Genomic DNA, 27,961 nt, shown 5'->3' on the forward strand with positions numbered 1-27,961 from the left:
TAATGCACAGCACCTTTTGGAAGAGGAGGTTTGGTGACATTTTGACAGATGAGTTTGCTGTTGGAAAGCATGCACCAAGAAGGGCAGTCGTTCCACTTAATGAAACACTTAAAGAAATAAAGGAAATGGATAAAAAATAAATAATAATAATAAAAAATAAATTAAATTAAATAATAATGTACATTTGTTTATGGATATATTATCCTTCTGCAAACGAACATTTTCAGTCTGCTGTTTCCAGTGCAGGATTTGCCAAAATTTTATGCAGAAACCCAACCAGTGTTGATGGCAAATGTGGTTGATTGGTATTTTCCATTTATGCTAAACTAACTAGCTGCCTGTTGGAGCTTCATATATGAAAGTTATATCAACATTCACGCAGCAACAAATCAAATAAGTGTATAAACCATTGCTTTAATGAAATATTCACTGACACTTATGCAGCCTCCACTCTACTTGAGTATTAGTCGTTGTGTAAAGATATACGTTTCTGAAATCTTACTGACAAACACTGCTACCCGACAGAGTGCAGGCCGCTGTGCACCATTACCTCTGACAGAGACCACATCTGTGTAGTCTCCACTCTGCTAATGAGGCATGGAGTTGTGATCATACCCTTACAGTTGATTGGCTGCTAATCAAAGTGTTATTCTTCAATTCTGGTATTGTTGTTCAGGTGTTCTTCCTTGTCTCACGTATTATCAAAAAATTAAATTAAATGCAATCGAAACTCCATTCTCTCTCCCACTTCCCTAAAGTAAGGAAATGTATTAGTTCTTATTCATTTCTTCTCTATTTTTCTTTGTACCTTGTTCTCTTCTCAGTCATGAAGGACTGACCATGCTTGGGCGTTTCCGAGTGACAAAAAGAGAAGCTCCATTTCTAATAACTGGACTCTTGTTTTGACAACATAAACTTTTCAATATTTGGACCCAAATCATGACAAAATCTGGAACTTTGACAGGCTCAAAACATACCATCAAATGCCCTTTATACACTGTGCTCCTCAATAAGGTCATACCTTGTAGTAAACCAAACGTGTAAAGAACAAAACATATTGCTTATTCAGATTCTGAGTTCAAAGTGTAGTTTGTCTGGTGCACATTCCTTCTTTAATTGCCTTTTCTTCCGTGACTGTAGAAAAAGGAAATCTGATCCTCTTGTGATCAGTTCTGAAATGATTTCTCACTGTAAAGCCTTTTCGTGCACATTTTCTATACAAGTCCATCTGTCTTTGAGCAGCTTCTCAGTATGTAAGAACCTGTGCGCGTGCATCTGTGTGAGTGTGTGTACGTGTGTGTCAGATGACCTATTGAAATTATTGCAGTGCAGTGTGCCTGTTACCAGGGCAACACAGGCTTCTCCGTCTTTTTCTCTGTCTCTCTGCCTCCCCTCCCCTTTCATTTCCCCCTCCGCACCAGAGCAGGGTCATGTGACCGCTCTGACGTCAACCTGGAGAGGCAGGCAGAGGAGCGAGTTAGTTTGTTGGCTTTCAGCAAACCTCCTGGTCAGACTCGGAGTCTCTGCTAGCCTGTCAGTCACCGTTAGCTCTGTCTCAGTCGCTCGGCCCTTCTTCTCCTCCCCCTCTGCTGTTCTTCCCCCCCCCCCTCTCTTTCTCTCTCTGTCTCTCTCTCTCTCGCTCTTGTTCTCATCTTCTGTTTCTCTGTGGTGATCTCCTTTCTTCGTGCCTGTTGCTCCTTCTTCTGCTGCTACAGCTGCTCCCACCAACTCAGTCTTGAGGGAAAGTGCTGGGTGATGGACTGCTGAACGGCTTGTACATTGCTGTAAAGTGAGGTAAGCTTCCTGTGTTTTCTCTCTGTGTGTGTTTTGTGTGCTTTAGCAGCTAATGGTTGCTTCCAGAGGGGGGGGGGGGGGACTTTTCACTTCATAAGTTTGAGTCACATTCTTGTGCAGAAAGGAAGTTGTCTTTTAGCCACAGTTCCCAGACAGAGAGAAAGGGAAGCTCAGTTTGGGAACTCTTTCTGTCCCCCTGAAATCATTTATCGAAACATAAGAGTCAAAGATAGGAAACTAATGTTTAAGCTTCCAAAGGGAGATCCCTGATTGTGATATAAGTTGCTTTCTTTCCCAGCCGATCGCTTTTCTGTGTGTGTGATATTAAAGATGGAGAAACAGTGTGAGTGTGTTATGAGTTGTGTAGCTGGAAGTGGTGGGCAGCTCCACATGGCTTTTCCTCTCAGAGCGTTGCTAATGTTAGAGGCAGTAGTGTGGGCTGCTGCTGGCTCTGTCTGCCAGAGAGTCAGTGGCTGGGGGGGGGGGGGGGCAGAGCAGCCCCCTTTGAGAGGATGGGAAGGCTCAGAGGTATGTACAGAAAATGTAACTTCTCATCTGTCATCTGGGTTTTTATATATGGTTTATAGATATTCAGAAATGGGCCTGGATAAGAGCATTTTTTTCAAGGAATTTTCTGAATAGCTTGACAACCCCCCCTCCCTATTGACCCACACACACTCTCACATGCACACACACCTCCCTGCGTGCCTCAAACAATGGCATGCCGGCCCACATTAGCCTAAATTGGATGGAGAGAAAGGGAAATGTGCATAACAAGTGGTCAGGACTTCTCTCTGAGACTTTATCTCTTCCTCTCCTTCCAGCCTCAGCAGTGCCTCCCTCCTCTGCTTAATGAAGTGGAGACCAGCCAAGAGCATGTAACAGGTCTTTGTCACTGCCTGAACTATCCTAGTCCCGGATATCTCCTGACTCCATTCACTTAAATGCTTAGGTGAGGACACAGATTTGCAGTTGCTGTTCTAATAATGGATTGACTATTTGGATCAGAGGTTTTCCTGACATAATACCTTTCATGCCGTATTTGAATAGACTTATTTTTATTTTAACGGTGCATAAGGTTAGCTTAATGTAGTTCCATAATGGACTTTAAGTAATTAGAGTAGAGATGATCCTTCACTTATCTCCTAAATGGTGAATACTCCTTTGTAGACTCTATCTTAATGTTCCATTTGGATCTCTTTTCTTTACTGAGAATCAAAGACAGATTAAAAGTACCATGGATTCTGACTCGCATTAGTCTTCAGGGTTTCTTCAGTGTTTTTCAGTCTGTGTAAAGCCGTTCCATGTGTCGTGTATGCCTGAGGGTTCATCATTCAGAAGTGTCTTCCTGTTGTGAAATGAGCTGCATAAATACCACACGAAGCCATTTTGAGTTCAGAGACAGAAACCGTCTGTCTCACAGAATAATACGTTTGTGTTTGTGCACAAGCACGTTGTTATCAAATGATCGTGTGATTGTTATGTGTGGGTTACGAGCTAGATGTGTTGGCAGCATCTACCCTGAAAAAACACACACACACACACACACACACACACACACACGCACGCATGCAGCTAGCAGCTTTATCTGACATCCTGCAGCAGTATATAATTCACTTGACGTGAGTATGTGTGAGTTAAATGTTTCTAGTTACATTTTAACTTTTAACTTATTTTAACTTAAACATATAACTTATTGTTATAATCCTGCTGGAGCTCAGTATTTAACCTACATTAGTTTAATTAAGCTTAAAAGAGAGTACATGTAGAGGTGATCTTATTGTTGTATTGCCATGATAGCGTCTTTATTCACTGTATATCAAAAATGTCTAAAGTCTGTTATGAGTACATTTCAGTTTAATTACTGTGTGTTTGATGTCATACCTATGAGATGTCAAAAGGTTAGCCTGGTCTGCACATGAGAGTTGGATCGGAGCAATGATCTATTGTGCAATCTGTAGAGTCTTTCCTTTTACATTCTCACACACACACACACACACACACACACACACACACACACACACACACACACACACACACACACACACACACACACACACACACACACACACACACACACTACACTACACTACACTACAACAGAGGTAATGGGATGCCTGAGTGGTATGATATGGTTACCATGATATGTGCTTATCTTGTTTACTGGCTTAATTCACACATAACACACAGGTGGGGCTTTTTCCAGATTGTGTTTCTGGGGGTGTTTAATCTCCAGGTCAGTTTCTCTTTATGAAGCTGGCATAACTACTTTAGTGATATTGATCTAATTTTTCAAGCACAACTATATTTATTTCACAGATCTGCATTACATAGGGCCAAGAACTGTCAAACAGCAAGGAGGAGCTCATCAAAGTTCAAACAACAACGTTACGGCAGCAAACTCATCTCATCCATCCTGCAAAAAGTAATAGTTAGCTTTTTGGATTTGCAGTTTTCTTTAAAGCCAACATAACAATTCCTGTCACGGACAACCTACCAATTACCCAAAAAAAAGCCAGTTGGCCAGGCTGCAGCGGGTTAGCACACATAATAAGAAAATAATCATCATTATTTGGCCCAACATTTTGTGCATCCTGGACTCGATTGCAGTGGCCATTCAATGTCCAGCATCGTGTGTTTCTGTGCGAAATATTGGAATCAAGTGTAACATGGGTTTTAAGTCCAATAAAATCACACAATGGAAAAAGAGGACTTGACTCCCTCCAAGTTCTATTCTGCCACAGATCCACAGATGTGTATCTGTTCAATGGTGATACACACAAGCTTAGCAGAAGCGTATGAGCCAGGGTTCTCTAACATCCTGTGTTGTACTTAAGAGAGACTCATATTACACTGGTGGAAACTAACTTGAAGGCAGTTTATGTAACTGATGATTTATGATGGAGGGAGACACAAACTAGGGAGAAGTGGAGAGAAAGAGTGAGAGAGATTCTCCGAGATAAGAGAAGAGACATACATTTTCAATGTTCTCCATTCACTCTGCAGCCAGCAGAAATGTGTGTGGCAGATCACGATCTAACGAGAGAAACCTTAAGACCTTAAAGAAAATGTCCTGTTTTGTGAAGCATATAGAATTTTAAGTGAAAATAGGTTTAGGGTGAAGCATACACACACACACACACACACACACACACACACACACACACACACACACACACACACATTTTTGGAAAGAGTATTATGGCCCCTGGCCTCAAACTGGGAACACAAACTTCACTGAAGAGAACTTGATGTTATAGTTGGGCAAAACATACTGAGCACACTGAGGTGAGAACCGAGAGATCTCCTGCATAGTTCTGCACATAAATATACATACAGCCCAGTTTTATTAGTTATAGGTATGTCTTTGAGTTAAATTATTATTATTAGTTTTTATTGTATTCTATAAACTACTGACAATTTCTCTCTGTGTTGGAATTCAACAGACACTGGAATGGCTGCCATACATGCAGAGATGAAGGTTTAAGAAACATTTGTCTCTTCATTTTTTACAGAGCGGTATATTAATATATGTATAGATAAATATATGTGTGCATATATATCTGTGTGTATATATGTGTATACTATATATATATATATATATATATATATATGTGAATTTTTTTTACTTTTGAGTTGATGAAATTAGAATTTGGATATTTTGTTACAACCATATATTTTGAGCTACATTTACAGCTGCGGAAAAAATACCACTCCAAATGTTTCTTAAATCTGTATCTCTACATGTATGGCAGCCATTCCAGTGTCTGTTGAATTCCAACACAGAGAAACATTGTCAGTAGTTTATAGAATACTATAAAATAATAATAATTTAACTCAAAGACATACCTATAAATAATAAAACAAGAGAAAAGGATAATGCTGAAGTGGTCTCTTAATCTTTTCCGCAGCTGTATATATATATATATAAAGATGGAGATGAAATTATTTGATTACCAATCAATTGTGAAAAGAATGAATAATTAGCAGAGTAGCCCCTCAAAGATATTGTCTTTTGTGAAAGCGGTCATCTCTGAGAGGAATAGCAGACAGACCCCGTAGTGGTGCGTTCGAGGGACAGATGGTCCTTCTAGCTCAACTCATTTTCCAAAAAGTATCCTTTATAAAGGGGTCATGGGTCATTCAACTGAAATCCAGCCCCGATGAGAAGGAATGCTTTGAGAGTTTGCCCCCGGTGAAAGGATAACCTTGGCCTATACTCTCCCATGCATTAGTTCAGGGGATCCATGGGAAACAGATGCTCTATTTTTAGCCACAGAGAGGAATCCACACACATTGTCATGTCATGCTGGACACAAGAGACAAAAGAAGGAGTTATTTCGCACTGAGCTGTCGCTTTTCAGCGTTTACTTGTTGGTGGTACTTTCCGCTGCCACAAAGCTCCCCTGCTGCTGTTACTGAGAATGATTTGAGTCACTACTCCACACGTCACGGCTCCCCGTCTGTGAATCAAAAGATTATCAAGATTATCAGTTTAACTACTAGGTAACTGAAGGCTAACAATTTATGTTCCTTAATTAGACAGAAACCTAATTGAAGTCCCCTCAGTTGTGATGATGATGTTATAATTTCCTTTAATATTAAATAGATAGTCATCATCCCAGTTGTAATAATACTGATCTTGTGCATTTGGTTTTCCTTAAACACTAACATGGTTGAAAGGAAGCACAATAGTCAAACAAACTTTCTTTAAGGCTACATTTAGTATACATATGTACTCACTGGGCCTAGATGTGTTTCTGCTATGTTAAGTAGAGCTCACAAGAAACTCCAGCATGGAACATCTTGTATTGCTCACGATAAAGCATGTGCATTATTCCCCTAAGAGGAGGGAGAGTCTCTGGGGTTGGTGTGTAAGGAGTAAGTAAGAGTGCTGTCCCTGAACTGTCACTTAAAATCACTTGAGTGCCGTTTCTCCTTGGAAAAGGCTTTTTGAAGCTGTGTATTTGTTGTTGTCAGAATGGAATATTGTATCATGAAGAGGGGATATTGTATGTACTCATTTTGTGGTGGCAGCTGTTCACAACACAGATGGAGATATTGTAAGCCCACACAGACTAGTGCTTGAATATCTTTTGCACATATGACAAATGCTATCCTTCAGTGTCTATAAAAAGGCTGTTACTCTGTGATCAGTTATCTACACAGTGCGGAGACTTCCTCTTAGGCCTTCAGTCATTCTAACTCTGACTGTGTTTATGAGCAGAGAGTTTGACTGATTGCTTTGTTATGAGGACCCAAGCCTGTTAGACTGTTCTATTCTTAAATCCTCAGTATATGGCAAGCATTATTCAGAAACCATTCTGCCAATGTCTTCTTCTGAAACACAGTCCTCTGGTGTCACATGCAACCCCACTGTGCTGAGGAATTTACAAGAAAGCAAGAGACACTTCAAGCAGTAAGGACTTGGCTATAAATGCAATTACTTTTGTATGGAATTAATATTTGATTACAGCAGCAAAACTAATTTTATTCTAATCCTAAAACTAATTATAGTTGCATAACTCAGCTCCCGATTCCAAATGTCCTCGTTTTAATTCTCCGAAACATTTTAGCTGTTCATCGCATCCCACTTCCCTGGGTTCATCCTGACCCCTGACCTCCACTGTGATGTAACTTCCATTCTGTTTGTTATTTTCCGTGATGTTATATCCTGTTTCTATATTTTCATCTTCCACAGGAAGCAGAGCATGCTTTGTTGCACCCCCAGGGGCATTCTTCAATCAGAACCATCTCCATGCTCAAGCTCTGCCCGAGTTTTTCCCCTTTCTCTTTTTCTAAAGTCTATCATAATGCATATACTGTTGGACATCATAGACCTTGTTTTTATTCTGAAGCACCCTTGCATTCCCCAGCTGCTCTTAACGTTGTTCAACAAACATGTTTTATCAGTAATAGTTCAGCTAAGGCAAATTTTACAGCCATCCCACTTCATGGTTCACAATGCTGATGGGAATGGATATCCAGCAGGTGTGATTGAGAGGAGGCAGTTTGTTTTTATGATCAGTTTAATGGAAAATTCACTTTGAACAAAGGCTAAGCATAACCAAAAACAGCAAGTAGATGTATGAAAGGTTTGAAGAAATGGAAAAGTTTTGCCTGGACATTGATATTTACTTCAGATGTATTCCATACCCAGACAGCAGCAGATATTAACCGGTTACCGTGTTAGAGTAATTGACTGTCCGCTGAACCCCTTCACTAAACACCAATATCCATTTATACGTAGAAACTGTTTGTTTCTCCATAGGACATCTGACTTCTTTTTTAAACCTGTGGAGTTGCCTCCTGCTGGCCATTAAAGGGAAGGCAGGTTTAAGGTATTTCTGCATTGGCTGTTCTGCCGCTTGGCAGACATATACTGTATCTGTCCTGATCTATTGGTATTGGGGAGGTTTTAAGCTTAGCATACCCAGCAAATGTTTTATATGATATAGCATTCCCTCCACCACACACAGAACTTAGTCCTCAGCCTTAAAGCATTTTCTCTGGTAAATTCTCTGTTAAAGCAGAGCAAAAAACATAATGGAGGGACACACCTCTGTTCTGGTTCCCTGTGTTGTAACCTGTAAGTAAGTCATTAAACCAATGATTTATTTATTGTTATATAATCTGTATTTAATACCTCTTACAAGGACTATAACACAGTTGTACAGCCACAGCGATGGGTCTCTGCACTGTGGCTGCAAAGATGAAATTACATAACCCTTAAGTTGATTATGAAAGGGATTTGTGGAAGTGTGTCATCTTCTGCTTCTCATTGGTTCACTCTTTTCTCCGGAATCAATAGGCCCAATATGTGTTTGCCTCCTCCTCCTCCTATCAGGTCTGTTACCATGGCAACCTACATGTAGTGAAGGCTAAGATGGCCATTTAAAAGTATAAGAGCTGAAAATATCGACCGTGGGCAGCATCAAGCTCACCAGCTTGCAACCCCAATCAATAGGAGAATGAGAAGCTGTGAGTCTGCTCTCAGCTGGGAGGAAGAGAAGGGGAGAGCTTGAGTGTCAGCTGAGAGGAATCAAGGAGACAGATCCTGCTGGCTTTAGTCCAAGTAGCACAAACTCATCTGCCCCTCTGGGTCAGCCTCTGTCCAGCTTGTGCCAGTGCCAGAGCATTGTGAGGAAGTGTGTGTGTGTGTGTGTGTGTGTGTGTGTGTGTGTGTGTGTGTGTGTGTGTGTGTGTGTGTGTGTGTGTGTGTGTGTGTGTGTGTGTGTGTGTGTGTGTGTGTGTGTGTGTGTCTACAAATTGTAGACTGATTTTAGCTTGGATATAGTTCCTTATTGTGTTTGAGCAAAGATGGTATGGGTCAATTTGTCTAGGTACACAAACATTATATGAATAATATATTAATTATTATTATTTTAACTTTGGCTGCAAAATTTGACAAAATAACCAATTGCAATTATTTTGACTGATATTGGATTTACAATATTAGAAGGAATAATAATTGTTGTCACATTATTAAGATTATCAGAAATATACAGCTGCGGAAAAAATGAAGAGACCACTTCAGCAGTATCAGTTTGTCTTATTTTATTAGTTATAGGTATGTCTTTGAGTTAAATGATTATTTTCTTTATTGTATTCTATAAACTACTGACAACATTTCTGTGTGTTGGAATTCAACAGAATCTGGAGTGGCTGCCATACATGTAGAGATACAGATTTAAGAAACCTATGGAGTGGTCTCTTCATTTTTTCCGGAGCTGTATATATTTAAATGGTTATGCGTGATTTTTTTATTTATGTAGAATACAAAATATAGCCCTGGATACCTTTTCCTTCAAAATGGAGTTTTCAGCCATAATTGTGGTGCTCTAGCTTAAATCTTTTAGGGGTTGTCCTGTAGGATGTAGGCTTTGTCTTTCTTATTTTAAATTCTATAGTGTTTCTACTGCATGTGGCATTCTCCTTCTCTGTCCTCCCCCATTTTTTTTCTTTTTTCTTAGTTACCCCTCTCAGTCCCTCTGTGTGGTTTTCATATTGTTCTAGGATCTCATACCAAACCACTTTGTGTTTCCATTGCAAACCAAGCATTGCTATTTGGGTTTCCATTCACAAATATTTTTCATTGAATAGGGAGATCAAGTAATTACTCTTAATACATTTATGATAAGGCACAAATAGAGCAAACAAAAGTGCATCCAAATATAAAAAAAACATTCTGTTATGCAGGGTACTCCAGGAAGTCAAAGGGAACTTTTCAAAATATTCTAATTCAACTCAATGTAGAACCTTGTTACGGTAGAGAAAATCAAATGTAGTTTGCCATTCAAAGTTTGAAGTGAAATCACAAGGCAGAGCTTGTTTACATCTAGTTCAGAATATTATTATTTGTATGTATCTTTCATGATTTGTTACTAGTGTAAGTACTAAGTTGTTAGCTCTATGTATCCTAAATAATTGATCAACTGGCTCTGATTATATACATATATCTCCCAATAAGGGTCCAAATCTTACAGATGATTTACCATACAAAGAATGATCTATCAAAAGATAACTTTGGTCAACTCTGTGTAAGTTTCTCATCCCCGAAGTTTACAATTTATTCCACACAATAGAAGCAAAGATATATTTATTATGTGAAGTTATATCCGTATAACTTCCGTTTGTTTGAGCTGTTGGATAGCTGTATTTAAAAAAAGTTATTTTCTGAAAACACCTTCATTCTGTTTTATTAATGTGGTCCGTCACAAAATTGGGTGACAGTATTTTTTTATTTGAAGTACGGAGATGCTTTTCTCTCTTTTTTTAAGTTAACCCTTTAACCCCAACAACTCCACACTGTTACTGGTGTTGTCCATCATAGACTCCTTCTCCACAGGAGTCTGCTGCAACTGCACATAAGCCCCTCTCACCATCCGAAACAGAACAGGTTCGGGAAAGCCGCAGATAAAACGGCTCTAAAGGATTAGAAGGACTCATTAGTTGTGTTCTTATGTGGTATTTTTTGAATGTGTAATCTTTTGTGCTTTTATTTTAGAAAGGATTGTGATGTTATTGCTATTTTTTGTTAAAGAGAATGTGGTTAGGGGTTGACATGTTAATATTATGATAGTGACCTCGGTTTAAGACATCCCAGAACTAGGTACTGTTGTTAGATCTTGTTGAAGCCTATCAATATCATGTTAAAGAAAGTATTTTTCCTCTCATAAACATTTATGCTCCTTTAAGAAACAGATTTAAATGCTTGTTCTATTGGCGTGGGATAAAAGCTTTCACTTGACTCAGTCTGGGTCAGTTGTAGTTAATAGCTTGATTATTATAATTGATTGATGTAAAAAGAATAGCTGGAAGTAGCTGCTTGAAATGATGGAAACATGCAGAGTAGACGGCTGAAACAATGAGAGCATTTTATATACACCCTGCATGAAAAGCATTTTTCAATAACTGAGTTAATACAATGGTTGATCACTGGTTGCTACTCACCTCACACACCTGCACCCACACACAGAGAGACACACAGCCCACAGCCTTCACTGTGTGTATTTGACTGTGAATAGTCTGTGTACCCATGAGTGTGTGTATGCAGCCTGCTCAGCCAGCAATCGCATCAATGGCTGTGAGGTTTTTGCCCAATGTTACTATGGTAACTGCACTGAAATGCCTCATACGAGAGTGAATTGTTCATGTGGAGGATGGAATGAAACAGGATGGAGAGTTATGGAAATAAGGTACAACCAAGGTTGAGGACTTTATGAATTTGATAGTAAAGAGACGGGAAGATTTGTGAGTAAGTAAGTGGGAGGGATGAAGGTCAGATGAAGAGTATGAAGACAGAAAAAGAGGAAATGTGTGACAGGTTAAAAAAGAGTATATGGATGTTGAAAAGGTTAAAATGGAGATAAAGGTTTTATAGTGTCCTGCTTCAGTCTCCTTTAATACCAGTGTATTGGAGCTGTCTCACAAAAGTTCATGCAGCAATCACTTGATTACAGTCCTCACTGCCTTTAATCGTGGAGAGCCTTCGTTTATTATCCACAGAGGAAGTGTGCGTGTGTGTGCGCGCGCGTGTGTGTGCGCGCGCGTGTGCTTGTGCGAGCAAAGTGGTTAGTGGTTTTAAGGTTCTCATAACCTGACCGTGAACCTGAGCCATGGAACCAGTGCTGCCCCATCTTTATTTAAATCTAAATCCCTCACCGTCCACTTCTGTCCACATGCTCCATTTGAATGACAATAATATTTGAATCGTTGTGCAGCTGGCTTTAAGGCAGGAAACATGAGTGGATGAGACACAAACAGTGGTGGCTTCTGCCTGTTCCGAACTACTTTGTGTGAAATGTCGGCCAATCCAGTACATATCCAAGTTATTTATGCCTTTTTTCAACTATAGCTGGAATTTGAAAGGAGTCTGGTGTGAGTCTATAAACATAAAGTCACACAAAGTAGTGAGGTCTATTTTTTTAAACTTCATTGAGTTACATAATGATTTGCTATGGGAGAACATATGGGTCATAATCTAGAATTAATGTCGTAATGGCCTTACATTACTTTCTTTGCCTACTTATGGAGTTTGTGCCTTGTAATTGAAAAGCATTTGGTGAAATAATACTAAAAGGAAAGTGGTGAGACAGGAAACACTCCAAAGCATCCTAAACTTCAAGACTAATTCATTCTGTCTGAATTGCCGGCAGAGGCTTGATCTTATGGCTGGACATTGCAGGTCGATCATCACATTCTTTTAGGTCTAAAAACATCTCCCCAAATGGATTGCTTTGAAAATTTCTACAGACAACCATGTTCCCCCATAAGAAGAGAACCTCTGGATTAGGGATCATTTGTCTTTACCACTAGATCCACCATTTCAATTATGAGTGAAAAGTGTCAACAAGTAGTCTATGGAATGCCATTCAAATGTGCTTCATAGTATGAGTTGTATTAACTCTGGTGATCCACATCGGTTCTTGTTCTGGATTAACCCAGTCGTTTGTAAGATCAAATACCCACAAACCTAATCCAATCAGTACATTGTGTTTAGCATGCTAACATGCTAAACTGAGATGGCGAACATTTTGCCTCCAAAACATCACCAGTTGTTAGGAGCATGTTGACAGTAGATGCCCCTGTGAGGACATTTTGCCACAGGTTCATAAACACTGATTACATTTTAAACGAGACCATGACAGCTTTCCCTCTTTGTTCACGTTGGATGTGTTTGGTCAATCTTCCCAATCGAGCAAATAGGCGCTTTTTCTTTTTTGTCTGGCAATAAATCCAGTGACATCTGACTCTGCTGCTGCTGTACAGCGCCAATGTCTGTCTAAGTAAAATGGTAAGTATTTTCATTTGCAAGAGTTTTTTGTTTGATAAATATGGAAACTGAAACGCAAAAATAAACTAAGTGGGATTAACTCTAGTTTTTTTTTTCAAAGCTAAACAACGGCAGGTGGAATGTTAAGTAAAGTCCATGTATGCCCAAAGCCATGGCTGTAGAATCTTAGTGAGTAAAAATATTTAGGCATATTTCCATGTGATGTTTGATTTTCTGGGTTATCTTCAACATGAGTTTTCCCTTTTGTAACTCTGATTCTAGTCTCCAGGTTATCTTGCTTTTATTGATATATGTGCAGCTTGTTCTTCAGTGTTATCTTCCTTTCACACCGTTTGAGCCGAGCTCAGTGTGGCTGTGCAAACAATAGTCTGTGGTAGAACAACAAAGTAGAGTGTCAAATATAATTAATCAAAAATCATTCTTCTACTCTTGTGTGCTCTCTCTCCTTGGTTATGGCTTTGTCCCACCCAGACTTCACATTTACCAGCCGGCTGATTATTTTACAGTCTTCTAGGGCACTCAAGCTTACCCACCAGGTTCTGAGAGTTTGACACTCTGATAAGTTATCCCTTCTCAAATATCCTTGCTCACACTGTGGAATTTACTCAGTAAAACTGAAAGCCTACCAACTTTATCTTTATGATTTCTTTATAGGTGTCAACTAGACACTGAAGTGACCGCCTTAAGGATGTGAGAAAGAAACGTTGAGCAGTCGTTGTCATTTCCTATGGTTGTATTCAAGGACTTTGCTACGTGGTTTGAGTACACAAGTGACTCATTTCCTGAGAGTTTTCCGAGTGAAGGCCATATCAGAACTAACAGAGCAAAGCTGCGATGTAGACATGCCAGACATAAATACATACAACCTAAACACAAGATAAAGTATGTTTGGGAAATACTGCATTCTGCAAACAGTTCTTATAATTGTATTTTGATTGCATAAAGTGTTATGGTAACACAGGCTAAAATAGGAGTATGACTATACTGCCATCCTCAAAAAGAGCATGGTTACTGTATGGAGAGCACAATGAGAGCAGAGCAGGCACTTCCTGTATGTGTCACCCAAAGGGCAGATAGACCACAGACTCAGAACCCTTCCAAGATGATCTCTGTAGAGACCAAGTGATTCATGTTAAATGAATAAAAAAGACATTATGGGATAAATATTCATGCAGGTGTATACCGAAAATGTTTTTACTATAGTTATAACATTGTGAAAGAACACTATGTTATTCTAATTGAAGAAGCACAGTTGCAAAAATGTAAATATGGGCTAGTGCAATATTCAAATCTCAGGAGGTGCAATATCTGTTGTTTGTTAAAGGTAAAACATGAGAAAATATATTTCTGAAGGAAGGATTGTGGAGGTGCAGAAAAGGTCTACAGATCGTACTCTGAAAACTTAAACCCAACTTTAAATATCTTTGTTTGTCACAGGTCATCATGAAACATCACTCATGAATCTTTCTTCAATGATGATAAGAACAGTTGTGCAAAAATGAGCATAAGCTAAACGAGAACAATGGATCTATCATTAAACAATTTAAAATGTCTCATCAAAGTGATTGTAATAAATACAGTAAACGTAACGTGTTAGTTGAGGTGCTTTATCACATGGAGATGGGCTGCATATAAAGCTCTGTCCTGTTCATAAAGACCTGCCCCACAAACACTGCTGCAGGGAGAGGATGAGTCATTTTTATCAAGAGGTTATGAATCTGAATGATGTTTGTTAAGAGGCTTACATATTAAGAGAGTTAAGAGTGTGTGTGGAGAGTTCATAGACTCATTAAACCTGTGTTGGACATATGGCATGTATGTGCTCAGAGTACACAGAGCTGTTTCCATGGAAAGTTCCAATGGTTTTTGAAATGTAATGTGATAAATGTAAAGTCTAAAAAGAAGGGTTGCTTATATTTTGGGTTCATACCTCGGTGACCCCCGTGTCCTTGGTTTAAACTGCTGGGTATGCTTACAAGGGTTCCATGCCTCAAAAACATCCCCTGACAATGGAACCACTGAGCTCCTCTACCACAGCAAAGTAGAACATAGATATGTTTCACGCTAGATATTTTTATTTTTTATTTATTGTTGTTCTCACGAGCATTGACCCTGGAGCCTGACAAACCTTTCCATTTACCATAGTTATAATCACGCAATAACAGAAATGTCAAAGAACGTATGATATATGTATCTGCTCAGATGACATGAATCCTCTCCTAAAACCAATCCCTCTTATCTCCTTCTCTCCCAGCTGTGAGCCGGTTGAGTGACAGGACCCACAGACATGGGGAAGCAGAACAGCAAGCTCCGCCCTGAGGTGATGCAGGACCTCCTGGAGAGCACCGACTTCACCGAGCATGAGATCCAGGAGTGGTACAAGGGCTTCCTGAGGGACTGCCCCAGTGGCAACCTCTCTATGGAGGAGTTCAAGAAGATCTACGGTAACTTCTTCCCCTACGGAGACGCTTCAAAGTTCGCCGAGCATGTCTTCCGCACATTCGATGCCAATGGCGATGGGACAATAGACTTTCGGGAGTTCATCATTGCATTGAGTGTGACGTCACGTGGAAAGCTGGAGCAGAAGTTGAAATGGGCGTTCAGTATGTACGACCTGGACGGAAACGGGTACATCAGCAAATCTGAGATGCTGGAGATTGTTCAGGTGAGTGTGCATATGGAGGCTGCAAGAGTTGGAAAAAATAACTAGTTGTTTTTCTGATGTTGCACTTGTGGTATTATTGACTTTATAACAGGAATTTATCATTTTTACAAAAATATATTAAATGATCGTTGCCTTTTTTTAAGATCGATAACAAAGAAATGTGTTTTCTTAACTCTGTAGATTACAATTGATAGCCCTGGATATTTAGAATACTGCACTAGTCCATACATCGATTTAAAGGTCCTCTATTTTGCAAAATTCACTTTTTGATGTCTCTTATTCATAAATATGTGTCCCCGGTGTGTTAGGAGACTCACAAAGTGTCAGAAAATACAACCCTCTCTCTTTTCCTCCCCCTATAATACATATAATGTCTCTGTTCTAGTGGTAAACTCTGAGAAGTGTTTCAGAGATAATGCTGGATGTGGTTTGGAACATAATATGGGGTTTAATCACGGCAGCGTTTAGCTGAGTTTCTCCGTTAGGAACTAAAGAGCCCAGAGTCTAACACACAAAAACAGGACAGATATGACGTTAACGGAAAGACAGTTTCTATCACATGTTGGCAGAACACTCACACCCACAGACACACAGCAACTGCTACATTAGCCGAGGCAGTGTTGTTATATTTGTATTGTAGGTAATGCCACTGTAACCATAACAAACTCATTATGAGAGTAGGAGAAACCGGGCTGGCATTTTAAGAATAGGAGGACAAACATCTTATAGTCCTGAAGGTGCAGATCTAACCAGTCTTGCTATTTAAATGATACAGTTAGATACAAAATAATATGTGCATAACTTTCCCAATGCAATCATTAGCAAGTTTTGTAAAGCCTATTTGTTTTTTCATATTGGCTAAAAGCTGCCTTTTGCAGGAGAGATGAGGGAAGGACGTTCATCGACCGTGTTAGCTCCGGATGTTAACCTGTTATTCATTATGTGATTGAACGTACATGGGATCTAAATGCCCTTTAGGCTGTCAGGGCATTCAGAGATTCTTTAAAGTCACATGAGCAATATGATTGTTTTAATGATTGTTAAGTGATCATAAATAGATCACACACACAAAAGTTAATATTGCATTAACCTATCGCATTTGAGTTCTGTTCATAGAAGCATTGCAGGCAGGTTACTTTTGGATTTGAACATGATTGAAATATCTGGAAGTTTTCTGGGGGGTGCAACAGGACACTTCTTACCTTTTTATAAAGAATTGAACAAACGAAAAGGCGAAGCGAGACATTTCCTTCACTGCAGCTTCTCATGAAAACACTTTTAAATGTGTGCATGCCCACGTTACAAAATAATCACCACAAACAAAGGCTTTTGCAGGCTGTAACACGGCGGTGTTGGGGTCTCAGGTCTGTGCCTCTGCCAACTCTGAGGAAGTGAAGATGACCACTGACAACATTTTGTCTGATGATAGTTTGGCCAGTCGCTAACTTTATGGGTTTTGGAAGATTTCTTGTTCATTCAGATCCACATTAGCATTCGGAGCAGGTTCCTTGGGGTGAAGACACTGAGCTGACAGCCTTTAGATGTGGAGTGTAGTCTCTATGAGTGACCCCATTCACATCACATGGAGTCAACCATCCATTGTTATTCTAAAAAAGATGAATTATATCCAGTCTCGTCAGATTTTCAGCTTTTTCTGTGTATATTATTTGTGTCTCTCCTTTAATACCTTCACAGCTCTGTATATTAATTAATGTTTTGAAAATGAATTGCTCTAAGTATACTCTGATTTCAAGCTAGGCACGGCCCATCCCAGAAAATCAATACTGCCTCCCTACCTCACCACAGCAGTGATTCAGACTGGAGCTTCCCATTAAGGCTGCTGCTGTTCCCAGGGTTGAAAGAATAGACAGCAGTGAGTCAGACGCTGTCTGGCTGTGTGCAGGGTTCATCAGTTTATGTGAATAAGAGGAAAGCGTGTGGAAAAGTTGGTCGTTGCCTTAATTAGTGAATGGTTGTGAGTGTACAAGTCATCCTTCACATATTTGTTAGTGTGGTGTTGTTGTTGTTGGTGTTGTTGTTGTAAATTAGCTGCCGTTTGTTAAGGGCTTCAAAATGTTGTTTTCTTCCACCATGCATGCAAAAAGCAGTGGAGAATTTCCAACTCTATTTTGATGGTGGCTTTTGAAATGAAGGAAACTGGAGCTCTGTGATTTACTCATTAAATAAGGCTGCAACCTTCTTATTTGTTGTGGTGTTCTTTTAGAATCCAGGGTCACTTAGTTTCTCTCTGTGCCTCGGGCCCACTCAGGAGCATTTATACCGACACACATTCAGTATCCATCCATCTTCATTCGGCTGGCTCTCTCACCTGGTTCAGAGCCAGCACCCTCTTCATATAAGGCCATCAGAAGAGAATCCTTTCCAAGTAGAGGAAGTAAGGACAGTACCTGCTTTCAGCCGGTGGATCTCATAGAGCTGAATCCTTCTATTTCCTGTTGCAAACACAGGGAGTGAGAAAAGGAAAATAAAACAAATTGACCAACATAATGAATGCAATATATTTTCCCCAAGCTTCAGTATTGTTAGTGATGTAGCACTAGTTCAGTTTAGGTTTAGGGAAATAAGAAAGTGATGAGCGTTATGCTAACATTATCTCAGTATGAGCTTTGCTGCAGGCGTGGCTCTAGGGACGGATACTGGGTTTAGAATTCATGGTCTCCAGATGAATCATACTGACTTTTGGTGATTGTTAAGTGATCATAAATAGATCTCACAGACAAAAGTTAACATAGAAGCATTGCCGGCATTATAATGGAAATCCATTCAACAATATGCTCAACCAGACACTCAGTATGTCCATGGTGACAGTCCAGAGATTGAAGGAGAGCGGTCAGAGGGAATCTTAATTAGTTTGCTGCCCTTAATCCAATAACAAAGCATCTTTTCCCATGTTGCTGACTGTAAATCTGTAAGATGTTAATGATGCTCAGGTAAAAAGGAATCTAGCATCTTCATTTGCCACCATATCTAATAACAAAAAACAAGAGCGCTCCTGCTGCCTTGCATGAGCTTTAGAGAACCCAGATAGTATGTTGGATACAACATGCCTGCAACAGCAAATGACACCTTCTTTCCCTGGGAGGGAACACCAGTGTTATTGTGACCAGCACTGGCAAATGCTTCACCCTTTCAATCCCCTGTCAGTGACCTCCATATTTTCACAAACCTCCATTTGCCGTAGTGAGTGAGAGCTGCTAGCTAATGGTCTCTCCTGCAGAGTGTGTAAACGCTGCCGATGCTCATAATTAGCCTTTCCGTGGGAGTAATTGAATGAGATGGATGGCAGCCAGTACGGCTCATCTTTTTCAAATAATGACAAAATCTCATGTCCGGGAGAAAATCAGAGCGTCTCAACCACTCACCAACAGCTGACCTCCGTCTACCTCTCCTCTGAGCAGACGGCACAGAGGGAAGCTCCCTGTCTCCTTTGGAGAGAGCATTCATACCATAGATTAATGAGACTGAACACAATAGCAGGTTAGATAAGTCGCCATGGGAAACCCATTCATCTTTTGTGTGAGGGTGAGGAGAGACTGTTCTTTCTGTGTGTGTGCTTATGAATGCAGGACCACTCGCATGGAGCAAATAAGTCCACAACTTTGACAACTTGACTTTCTTTCTTTTATGTCCTACTATCTTACATTTTGGGCATCAAAACTCCAAGGCGTGTAGAGGAAAGATCTTAATCATGTGACGATGCTTTTCTTATCCCTCTCATTCAAAAATGGCCACACATAACAGTCCTAGCTTTCTAGCTGGTTGTTTCTATCTTTCATGCGGCTCAGAATATTTCCAGTTGCATTAGAGACACTAAAAGCTCCCTGCTGAAGGAGTGTGTATCTTTGTTTTCCTTGCGGTAATCAGGATGCTGCTTGGACCCCTGAAGCTTGATTAAATCTGTCTTTAAATTGTAAAATCAACGTATGTGTAAAACAGATAATGGATCTATTGTTATATTTGTGAGAGAAATGCTGAGGACTCATAGGAGGGGAGAGGGGAGGATACACCAGCTGGCAGGGTGTCATGTGTGACGAAAGAAAAGATAGAAACATCTAACCTATAAAGAGGAAGGCTTCAGGCTGTGGATACAGGGGAAGATAGGATCAAACTTTAGTGCAGCAGCTCCTCTGTCCGGGCCTCACAGCGACGGCTGGTTTCTGAGCCGCCGCAGAGCTCTGCAAACACTGAGGCTGTTAGAGGATCAGGCTGCTGTTATTCTATGTTCTAACGGTTTTATCTCAATACTTACTGACTTCTTTAACCTCTGTGGCACTTACATCCAAACCAATTAGTCCCTAGATGACATAAATCTTTAAAAGAGTCTCTGATGTATCATTTGTGTGTTGTTAATTGGGCAAAGGTAAGAAGGAAGAAATTGATTTGCTCGAGACTATTACCAGTCTTATCAATAATGAGCTCCTTAGTAAAGATGGTCTTTTTCTGTTTGTTTTTACTCTTCATTCGGCAAGAAATAAATAATTTCACATAAGCTGTTTACAATTAGTTTCCCAGTGACAGTGTTATCTGTTTGTATACTGATTATTTTCTCATTGAACAAAGATCCTTAGTGCAGAATGAACCTTACAGAGTTAAGTGCAATCATCAAGAAAAATTCATATTTCCATATATACACCCTTTCTAAATTGTGCTCTTTATTATCTGTTAAGAGGATGTCATTGTGTACTACAATTTCTTGATATAATCCTAAAGCTTTCCTCCTCTGATCATCCGGTCTTGGTTGTCATGGTTTTTAATTGGATTTAGGATCTCTTCCACCTGGTTTCTCCCAATAGTGTTGTTCATTTGTCTTCATTGTGGAGCAAGGATGAATATAGCCTCAGGTGTTAGTCGGATTTAGTGTGTGTGTTCATGGTAATTAAGGAACATTTCTAATCAATGGAGGTCCATGGCTCCGATAAGCAGTGTGTGATGTGGGGATATTAAGGGCTGTGAACTCCAGATCATTTCACTTTTCATTAGTTGCTTTTCATTTTGGGATTTAGAAATGTAATCTTTTTCTCAGCGTTTCCCTGGATTAGACCAACAGATAAACCCCTCATGTGATAGTGGCTAAATGTATTAAACATCACAGCAGTTTGAAAGATGTTGATTAATGAGAGACCCTGGCCCGAACTGAGATGATGTCTGATATTAAGCGAGGTTCCTCAGCTCCACGGGGACCCAGGAACAGAGCCGCCCCACCACTGTGCATAAACAGCACCTATTTACAGCCCCCGTTGCACTGCAATCACAATCAGCCCCCTCTGTCCACACGTCAGCTCCCCTTCCCCTCCATCCTCCTCCTTATTGGAGACTCAGAGTGGGCTGCCAACCCCCCCGCAAAGCAACAGAGAGCAGAGGAGACACAACAGTGATTGTCTGTGAGGTGGGGGTATTTTCCCATGTTTGTCTCCACCCCCCCTACCTGAACGTGGACTCAAACAAAGAGGGAAGCAGTTTTTTCAGTCAGGAACAGGGACACAAAGACCGGAACCATGGCCGTCTCTTTCTTAGACTCCTTTTCTGATTCAATAAAAACACCACTGCATTGAACGCCCCCCCCAACAATACATATACATACAGTTGAGGAAAAAAGTATTTGATTCTCTGCCGATTTAGTTAATTTAACCACTTACAAAGAAATGAATGGTCTTTCATTTTTATGGTACGTTTATTCTAACAGTGAGAGACAGAATGTAAAAAGAAAATCCAGAAATGCACATTAAAGAAAAGATATAGATTGATTTGCGTGTAATTGTGGGAAATAAGTATTTGATCCCCTTGCAACCAACAAGAATTCTGGCTCCCACGGAGCGGTTAAATAAGTCCTCTCGCATTAAGAAAGTACTCCTGTTGTCAACACCTGTCCACAGTCAATAAATCAGATTACAACCCCTCCACCGAGGGCCAGACCAGAGACAGGTCTTGTGATCATGGTGGAACTAATGTCTAAGGACATCAGGGACAAGATTGTAGACCTGCACAAGACTGGAATAGAAGACAAGACCACCAGCAAGCAGCTTGGTGAGAAAGAGACAACTGGTTTGATTATTAGAAGATGGAAGAAGCACAAAATGACCATCAATCGCCCTCAATCTGGGGCTCCATGATCTAAGATCTGGCCTCGTGGGGAATCAATGATCATGAGAAAGGTGAGGGGTCAGCCAAGAACTACACAGGAGGGACTTGTTAATGATCTGAAGGCAGCTGGGACCCCAGTCACCAAGAAAACGATTGGTAACATCCTGCGCTGTAATGGATTAAAATCCTGCAGCGCCCGCAAGGTCCCCTGCTCAAGAAGGCACATGTACAGGCCATCTGGAGTCTGCCAGTGATCCTCTGAATGATTCAGAGAAGGCTTCTGAGAAGGTGATGTGGTCAGACGAGTCCAACATCAAGTCTTAACCATCAACTCTTAAGGTTGCCAGAAATACACCCAGAAAGTGAGAACAGTCCTCCAGATTGAACATGTCCTCTTGGGCAAATAACTCTCTCTCAAAGTGTGCACTTCTAGTGATCAAATGATCTTAATGCAGAGTGGTAGGGTCAGGTCCCCAGCGTTCCCAGTATAAAAAACATCAGTGTATCCATATGTCTCACTGGCTTGCTACCAGCTCCTATCGTTTTATTGGCAACCAAACAGAAACTGTTTACTTTGTCGATTGTACGGTGTAGTTTACAGCAGAGTTTTCCGGGCTGACAATTCAATAAAATAGAAAAAGATGTCCGGTTAATGCAGGATGTTCCACGTCGCTCAAGTAAATATTCTCTTCCAGCATCAGTGCTTGATAGTGTTTAACTCCTACTTGGTACTATTCACAACTTTTGCTACTGAAAAACCAAAACAGAGCAAGCCATGTGAGGAGGGCCGTGCCGTGCCGTGCCGTGCCGTGCCGTGCCGTGCCGTGCCGTGCCGTGCCGTGCCGTGCCGTGTTGTGCCGTGGATCTGAGCAGCAGACCTGATCCACACAGTTCAAGCAGAGATGGTGCACACCTGACATCACGTTTTATTCACCTTAACAACTCAAAAGAGCAGAGAAACAACAACGTGCAACGAACAAAGTGCTCTACAGTTTTCATTTAGGAATCCCATTTCTAAATAAGATTGATATTGAGATTAAAGGTTTGAAGAATGTCCCGTTTTAATGAACTGTTGAAAAGAGCAAAAGTATTTACAGAGGCAAAAGAAACGTTTGAAAAGAATAGCTTCAAAGATGAATGGGTACAGTCCTCAGTGAGGTCATCCGTTACCATACATTAAAGAATTCAATATCCATCGTTCAAAAATAACACCCGAGCATGCAGCAGCCCCCCCCCTCTGCAGTCAGCTGACAGTCCAGAGGAGGGAGATGGTGCTTCAGTGCCTTAAGCTCAAAAAATAAAGAGCTGAATCATATGGCCTCCTTTATGCTTCTTTGTAGGCAATCTACAAGATGGTGTCCTCTGTGATGAAGATGCCTGAGGACGAGTCGACACCTGAGAAGAGGACGGAGAAGATCTTCAGGCAGATGGACACCAACAGAGATGGTAGGCTAACATCCTCTTAACTTTAAATCCAAAGACTTTAAAATTCCCTTTAGCATTTCATCGGACACGCAAAAAAATCCTTTAAATAACCTGACGGAGTGGGTTGATCGATTAGTTTTAGAAAGTAAGACAGACTTTAAGCTTGCAAATGCATCGGACAGATAGTCGATGCCACAGACCTGTGGGGGGGGGGGGGGTGCTGTCTTAGTTTCTTCTTCTGAGAATCAGGACTAGTGAGCACCTCTTAGTCTGTCTGTCACAGAGAGGTGGAGAGGAGCCACCTCAGCACTGCCACCTGTTGTAGAGGAAACGTCATAACATTTTTAGAATGCACCCATTCAAGTGTTTCTGAAAAATCACAAGGAATCATAAATGATTCATTTTAAAATGTGGGTTTGTTATCTTCTCGCTCAAACCCCGAACTGGGTTGAATTTAGATGATATTACACCTAACTCTCCCTCCAGACTGACTGACCACGTGTGAGCTTATTTAATTGGTTCAGCACTTCGATGGCACTGACGGGCCTCACAGCAGGAGGTAGCTATAGAGCAGACAACACAAGGTGCGTCAGAGCAGCTTATCAGAGGACAGATCCAACAGGGACACGTGAATGGAAGAGCTAAAACACCCCATAATTCTGTCAGTGCCATACTTTCTGTCATTTGCTGCTATTCGAACAAAGTGTGTGTCTCAGTAGTGTTTGTTTACCGTGTTAACGTAAGGTCCTTCACTGAGTGCTGGTCTTGTGTGTATTCCAGGTAAGCTGTCTCTGGAGGAGTTTATCAAAGGAGCGAAGAGCGACCCCTCCATCGTGCGCCTGCTGCAGTGTGACCCCAGCAGCGCCGGACAGTTTTAACGCTGAGGCATCCACACGACCTGTGAGGCTCCCTCTTCCTCTGCAGCGCATCCGTTTATCAATGACTCGGCCCTGAAGTCTTATTAAAGACGTTTGGCACATGCCGTTGAGGTTAACAACTCTCACACAACTTGTGTTATCCAAACCATATGCTCTGTTTTTTTAAAACCATACTTTTTTACACACTTGTGCATAAGCAATGTTTGAGCATCAAAGCTGTTTGAGAGTTCAGATTTTTATATTGTTTATTTTCCTTTTTTGTTCAGTGTAAAGGCATGCAAGAGCAATGTTTTCTTTAAAGATACATGCTAACAAGGGCTGAGTATTTGACATAAAAATCATAAGGGTATGTAAAGGCAATGAAAGGCAGCGTGGAGCCAGTTGGAGCTCAGGCCGGTTTCAGAAAGTGCCTCAGTAGGAAGGCTGAGAGAAGTGGAGAGGTTCAACTCAGGGCCGTAGTGTTTCTCCTGCTTGGAGCCTGCCGCCGGAGGGAAGCTATTCTGAGGCAGCGTGCAGGATGTGGGAGGGGTCATCCTTCGTGTCACGGCTGTGTGACTGTTTCTGTTCTACGGGTGGATATGAGAGACTTTGTAGGAGCTGGAGGTGGCCTGAAGAAGATCTTATTTTTAAAGCCAACGTGTGTAGGATTTGTGAAAAACGTGTACTCTGAAAATATGAGATATGGATTCAACTCTTTCTGACACTTGCAGAGGTTAACTGTCAACATGCATTCCTTACATTTAGAGACTCTTAAATGGTGGTTCCAGCAGCAATTGATGAGTTTGGTAAGTTTGATAGTTCATAATGAATTAGTGGTTGAGACAGAAATATGATTCAGACAACTGGAGAGAAGTTAGCAGTGTGTGTTCTCTGTGAACAGCTGTTCCTGCGCTCACTGGCTGATCTAAATACAGAGAGCAAAACCCGGCTTCATGTAAATACACAGGTTATTGGAAATGTCCTTCACGGTTCTAGCATCATTGGGAAAAAGTGTTCACTCTCCTTTTGTTTCCTGGATAGATACGTTCATAAGATAGTTGTAGAGTGTGTCCTGTAGCATCAGAGCATCATTGATGACTGTTAGCCTTTGACCTTTCACATCCTTAATCCAAATCTGCAAAGTAACTAAAGGTTTTAAATAAATGTATTAGAGTAAAAGTATAGGATTCATATCAAGTACAAACAGACATGAAATGGAAATACTCAAGTAAAGTACCTCAAAATTGTACTAAAGTATACAGTACTTGAGTAAATGTTACTTCCCACCTCTGGTAGTACTTTTGGTGACTGTAAAGACCGTCATGGTGATATTGGCTGTCTGACTGAGCTCCCTCTCCCCGCAGTGCTTCTTTTGGTGAATCCAAATGCCCTTAACTCTCCACTCCGGAGCAGACTGATGATGAAGAATGACAAGCGGATGACGATGAAGAAGACAAGCCTTCAACATGCACTGAGGACATCAAAGACGGGCACAGGAGCCCAATTCTCCAGCTGACCCCTGAGCTGTTTATCCAAACCCTCCAGACCCCCACACCGACTAAACCTGATGACCCCCCTCCACCCCATCAGGTTACCACACCCCACTGATTGTAGTTCCCTCGGTCCTTCTATAGGCGCGTCCGAGTTTAAAGCAGGTCTACAGTAGGTTGTACATATACAGTATAAACTGGAGTGTCTGTATCAGTGTCTTTACTCTCTGTGCCCCACAAAGCCCACACACAGCCTCTGTCACTCTGTGTGTGTCATAGAGTGTGTGTGCATGAGACGAGAGAGGGAGAGATATAACGGTGTTGAACAGCAGGACATACTGTAGGTGAGATTATTGAATCTGCAGAGGACTTGTGAAGTTTGTCCTTCACTCAGAACGAGTACCGCTTTTAGTTTCCTCTTTTCTACTGTGAGAATGTGTACATGTGTTTGTGTATTTTGCAAACTTGATAGACTTTGTTTGATATTTTTGCGCTGGGACAGATTAACATGAACATGTAATATTATACTACTATGCATGTGTGCGCCTAATCAGTAGTTTGATTCTGCAAAGTCTCACTGAGGTGATGAAACACATCTCTTTATCCAACATCTGTTCCAGGTTTTCATATCAGCAAGAATCTGACTCCAGCCTAAGGAAAAAAGAAAACTAGTCTTTTAAAGTATTTGGATACAGTGTAGATATATTAAAGTGCACCTACATTTGAAAGAAATGTTGTGAAATAATACAAAAAGGTTATTTTATGAAGCTTTGCAGGATGTTGAGCATGCATACCAGTTTCTTTCTTTCTGCGACATGTGAAGAACTGAAACCCCTTCCTTGCGTTCACTTTTCGATGTTTTTAATGCTGCATGTTTAACAGTTGGCTGCAGGGATGCATAGACCCAACACCAAGTATGCATGTGACTTATGCGCATGTGTGTTTGACATATGTTTACGGATATCAGTGGCTAAAGGGCCAGCTGTGAGCTCGCTTCTGTATGTTAGTATCGTCACAGTGATGCCAGCAGCCAGTGTTATTGACAGCATACGGACCGCCACAGCTGACACGTGTCAGGGATCTCATGAATACCTTCATGGAGGGAACATAAAGATGCACTGCTAGATGGGGATGCTGGGAAATCTGAGCCTTTTTTCTTTTTAATTTGAGCTCAAAAATGAAATCATCACTCATACACACAGATGACCACGCATGGTCAAGCATAAATAAAAATGAATAATAAGTATAATATAGTCAGCCTTCCAAATAAAGAGAAAAAATCTCCTTGATGTTTGTAAGAAAGTTGAACTGGCATCAGTGTAACCCTGCCCTGAATGTACACCCCCCCCCACACACACACACACACACAGCCAAGCCGTTTCAGTTATTGCATTATTTTCCAATTAGAAAAGCTTTGAATGTTTTAATAACTGCTGGGGTTTTTTGTGAAGAAAAAAGATGTAGACAAACAAACCGAAAATCACAACTACTGCGATGACACTGTCTCTGTTGCTTTTATTGTATTTCTATGATTTTATGATGTGTTTTTTTTTTGTTTTTTTTGTTTTTTACAGCCAAGTCGGGTGTAACATTTCTGTAAAAACAAAATAGGATCTTGTGGTCAAGTGCCAATTAAAAACAAAACAGTATTGTATACATTTATACTGTACAAATGTTATCTGTTGAACAAATTGTTTGTAATTGTTGCATTTTGTAGGTTTTGTATGGTATCCTGTATTTAGTGACTGCAGTTTTGGAACACAGGATTGTTTTTGGTCAACTTTAAAAAGCAAGAATTAAATTTACATTTTATTGTGTGCAAGCAGTAATGTGGTGTGTGCTTATTTGCAATACAGCGGTTTCCGCGGCAACATGGATATAGTTCACGCTATAGAAGACATACTGTGGTATTATAGCTCATCTAGAATTTTTATATTTTGCTACGGTTCATGTTTTAGTTGTTCCAAAACATGCTACCAGGTCACTGCATTTTTTATTTGGATTATTATCACGGAAACCCAAAGAACGGCTGAGCTGACGGAGTATCAGAACTTTTCAGGAGTTCGGCCGTGATCTAAAGTAATGCAGTACATCAGTGTTCAGTGAAGCGTAATGAGGGAGATGACTGTGAGCCGCCACACCGATCCTGCTCTGAGAGGAACACTGTGTGATGACTCCTGCAGCAGGACATTGAATGTTTCGTTAATCTCTCTTTCTTCTGGAAGAGAAACTGAGAGCTTTACCCTGACCCTCTGACTCAGTACAATGTCACCACTCCTTGGCCTCGTATTAAAGTGTAACTAACGTTTTTTGTTTGTCTTTAAGAGTTCTT

At 40.6% G+C, this 27,961-nt stretch overlaps 1 protein-coding gene across 4 annotated transcripts in view; it reads left to right on the top strand.

The window, feature by feature from the left end:
- The window catches only part of LOC134861809 (neurocalcin-delta A), a 69,173-nt gene extending 41,235 nt beyond the window's left edge, over positions 1 to 27,938 (top strand). Inside the window, exons 1-6 of one of the 4 annotated variants that reach the window (XM_063879295.1) lie at positions 1,489 to 1,794; positions 2,619 to 2,746; positions 15,345 to 15,755; positions 23,198 to 23,303; positions 24,063 to 24,182; positions 25,504 to 27,938. In XM_063879295.1, the coding sequence (XP_063735365.1) occupies positions 15,378 to 15,755; positions 23,198 to 23,303; positions 24,063 to 24,160 (582 nt within the window). In that variant the 5' untranslated portion in view covers positions 1,489 to 1,794; positions 2,619 to 2,746; positions 15,345 to 15,377 and the 3' untranslated portion in view covers positions 24,161 to 24,182; positions 25,504 to 27,938. Of the gene's footprint in view, positions 1 to 1,488; positions 1,795 to 2,618; positions 2,747 to 15,344; positions 15,756 to 23,197; positions 23,304 to 24,062; positions 24,272 to 25,503 lie in introns of those variants that run through there. The other 3 variants (XR_010165441.1, XM_063879293.1, XM_063879294.1) reach the window with 3 other exon arrangements.
- Positions 27,939 to 27,961: the final 23 nt, after the last annotated feature.

Source organism: Eleginops maclovinus, chromosome 3 (genome assembly GCF_036324505.1).
Source record: "Eleginops maclovinus isolate JMC-PN-2008 ecotype Puerto Natales chromosome 3, JC_Emac_rtc_rv5, whole genome shotgun sequence".
NCBI classification, from domain to species: Eukaryota; Metazoa; Chordata; class Actinopteri; order Perciformes; family Eleginopidae; genus Eleginops; species Eleginops maclovinus.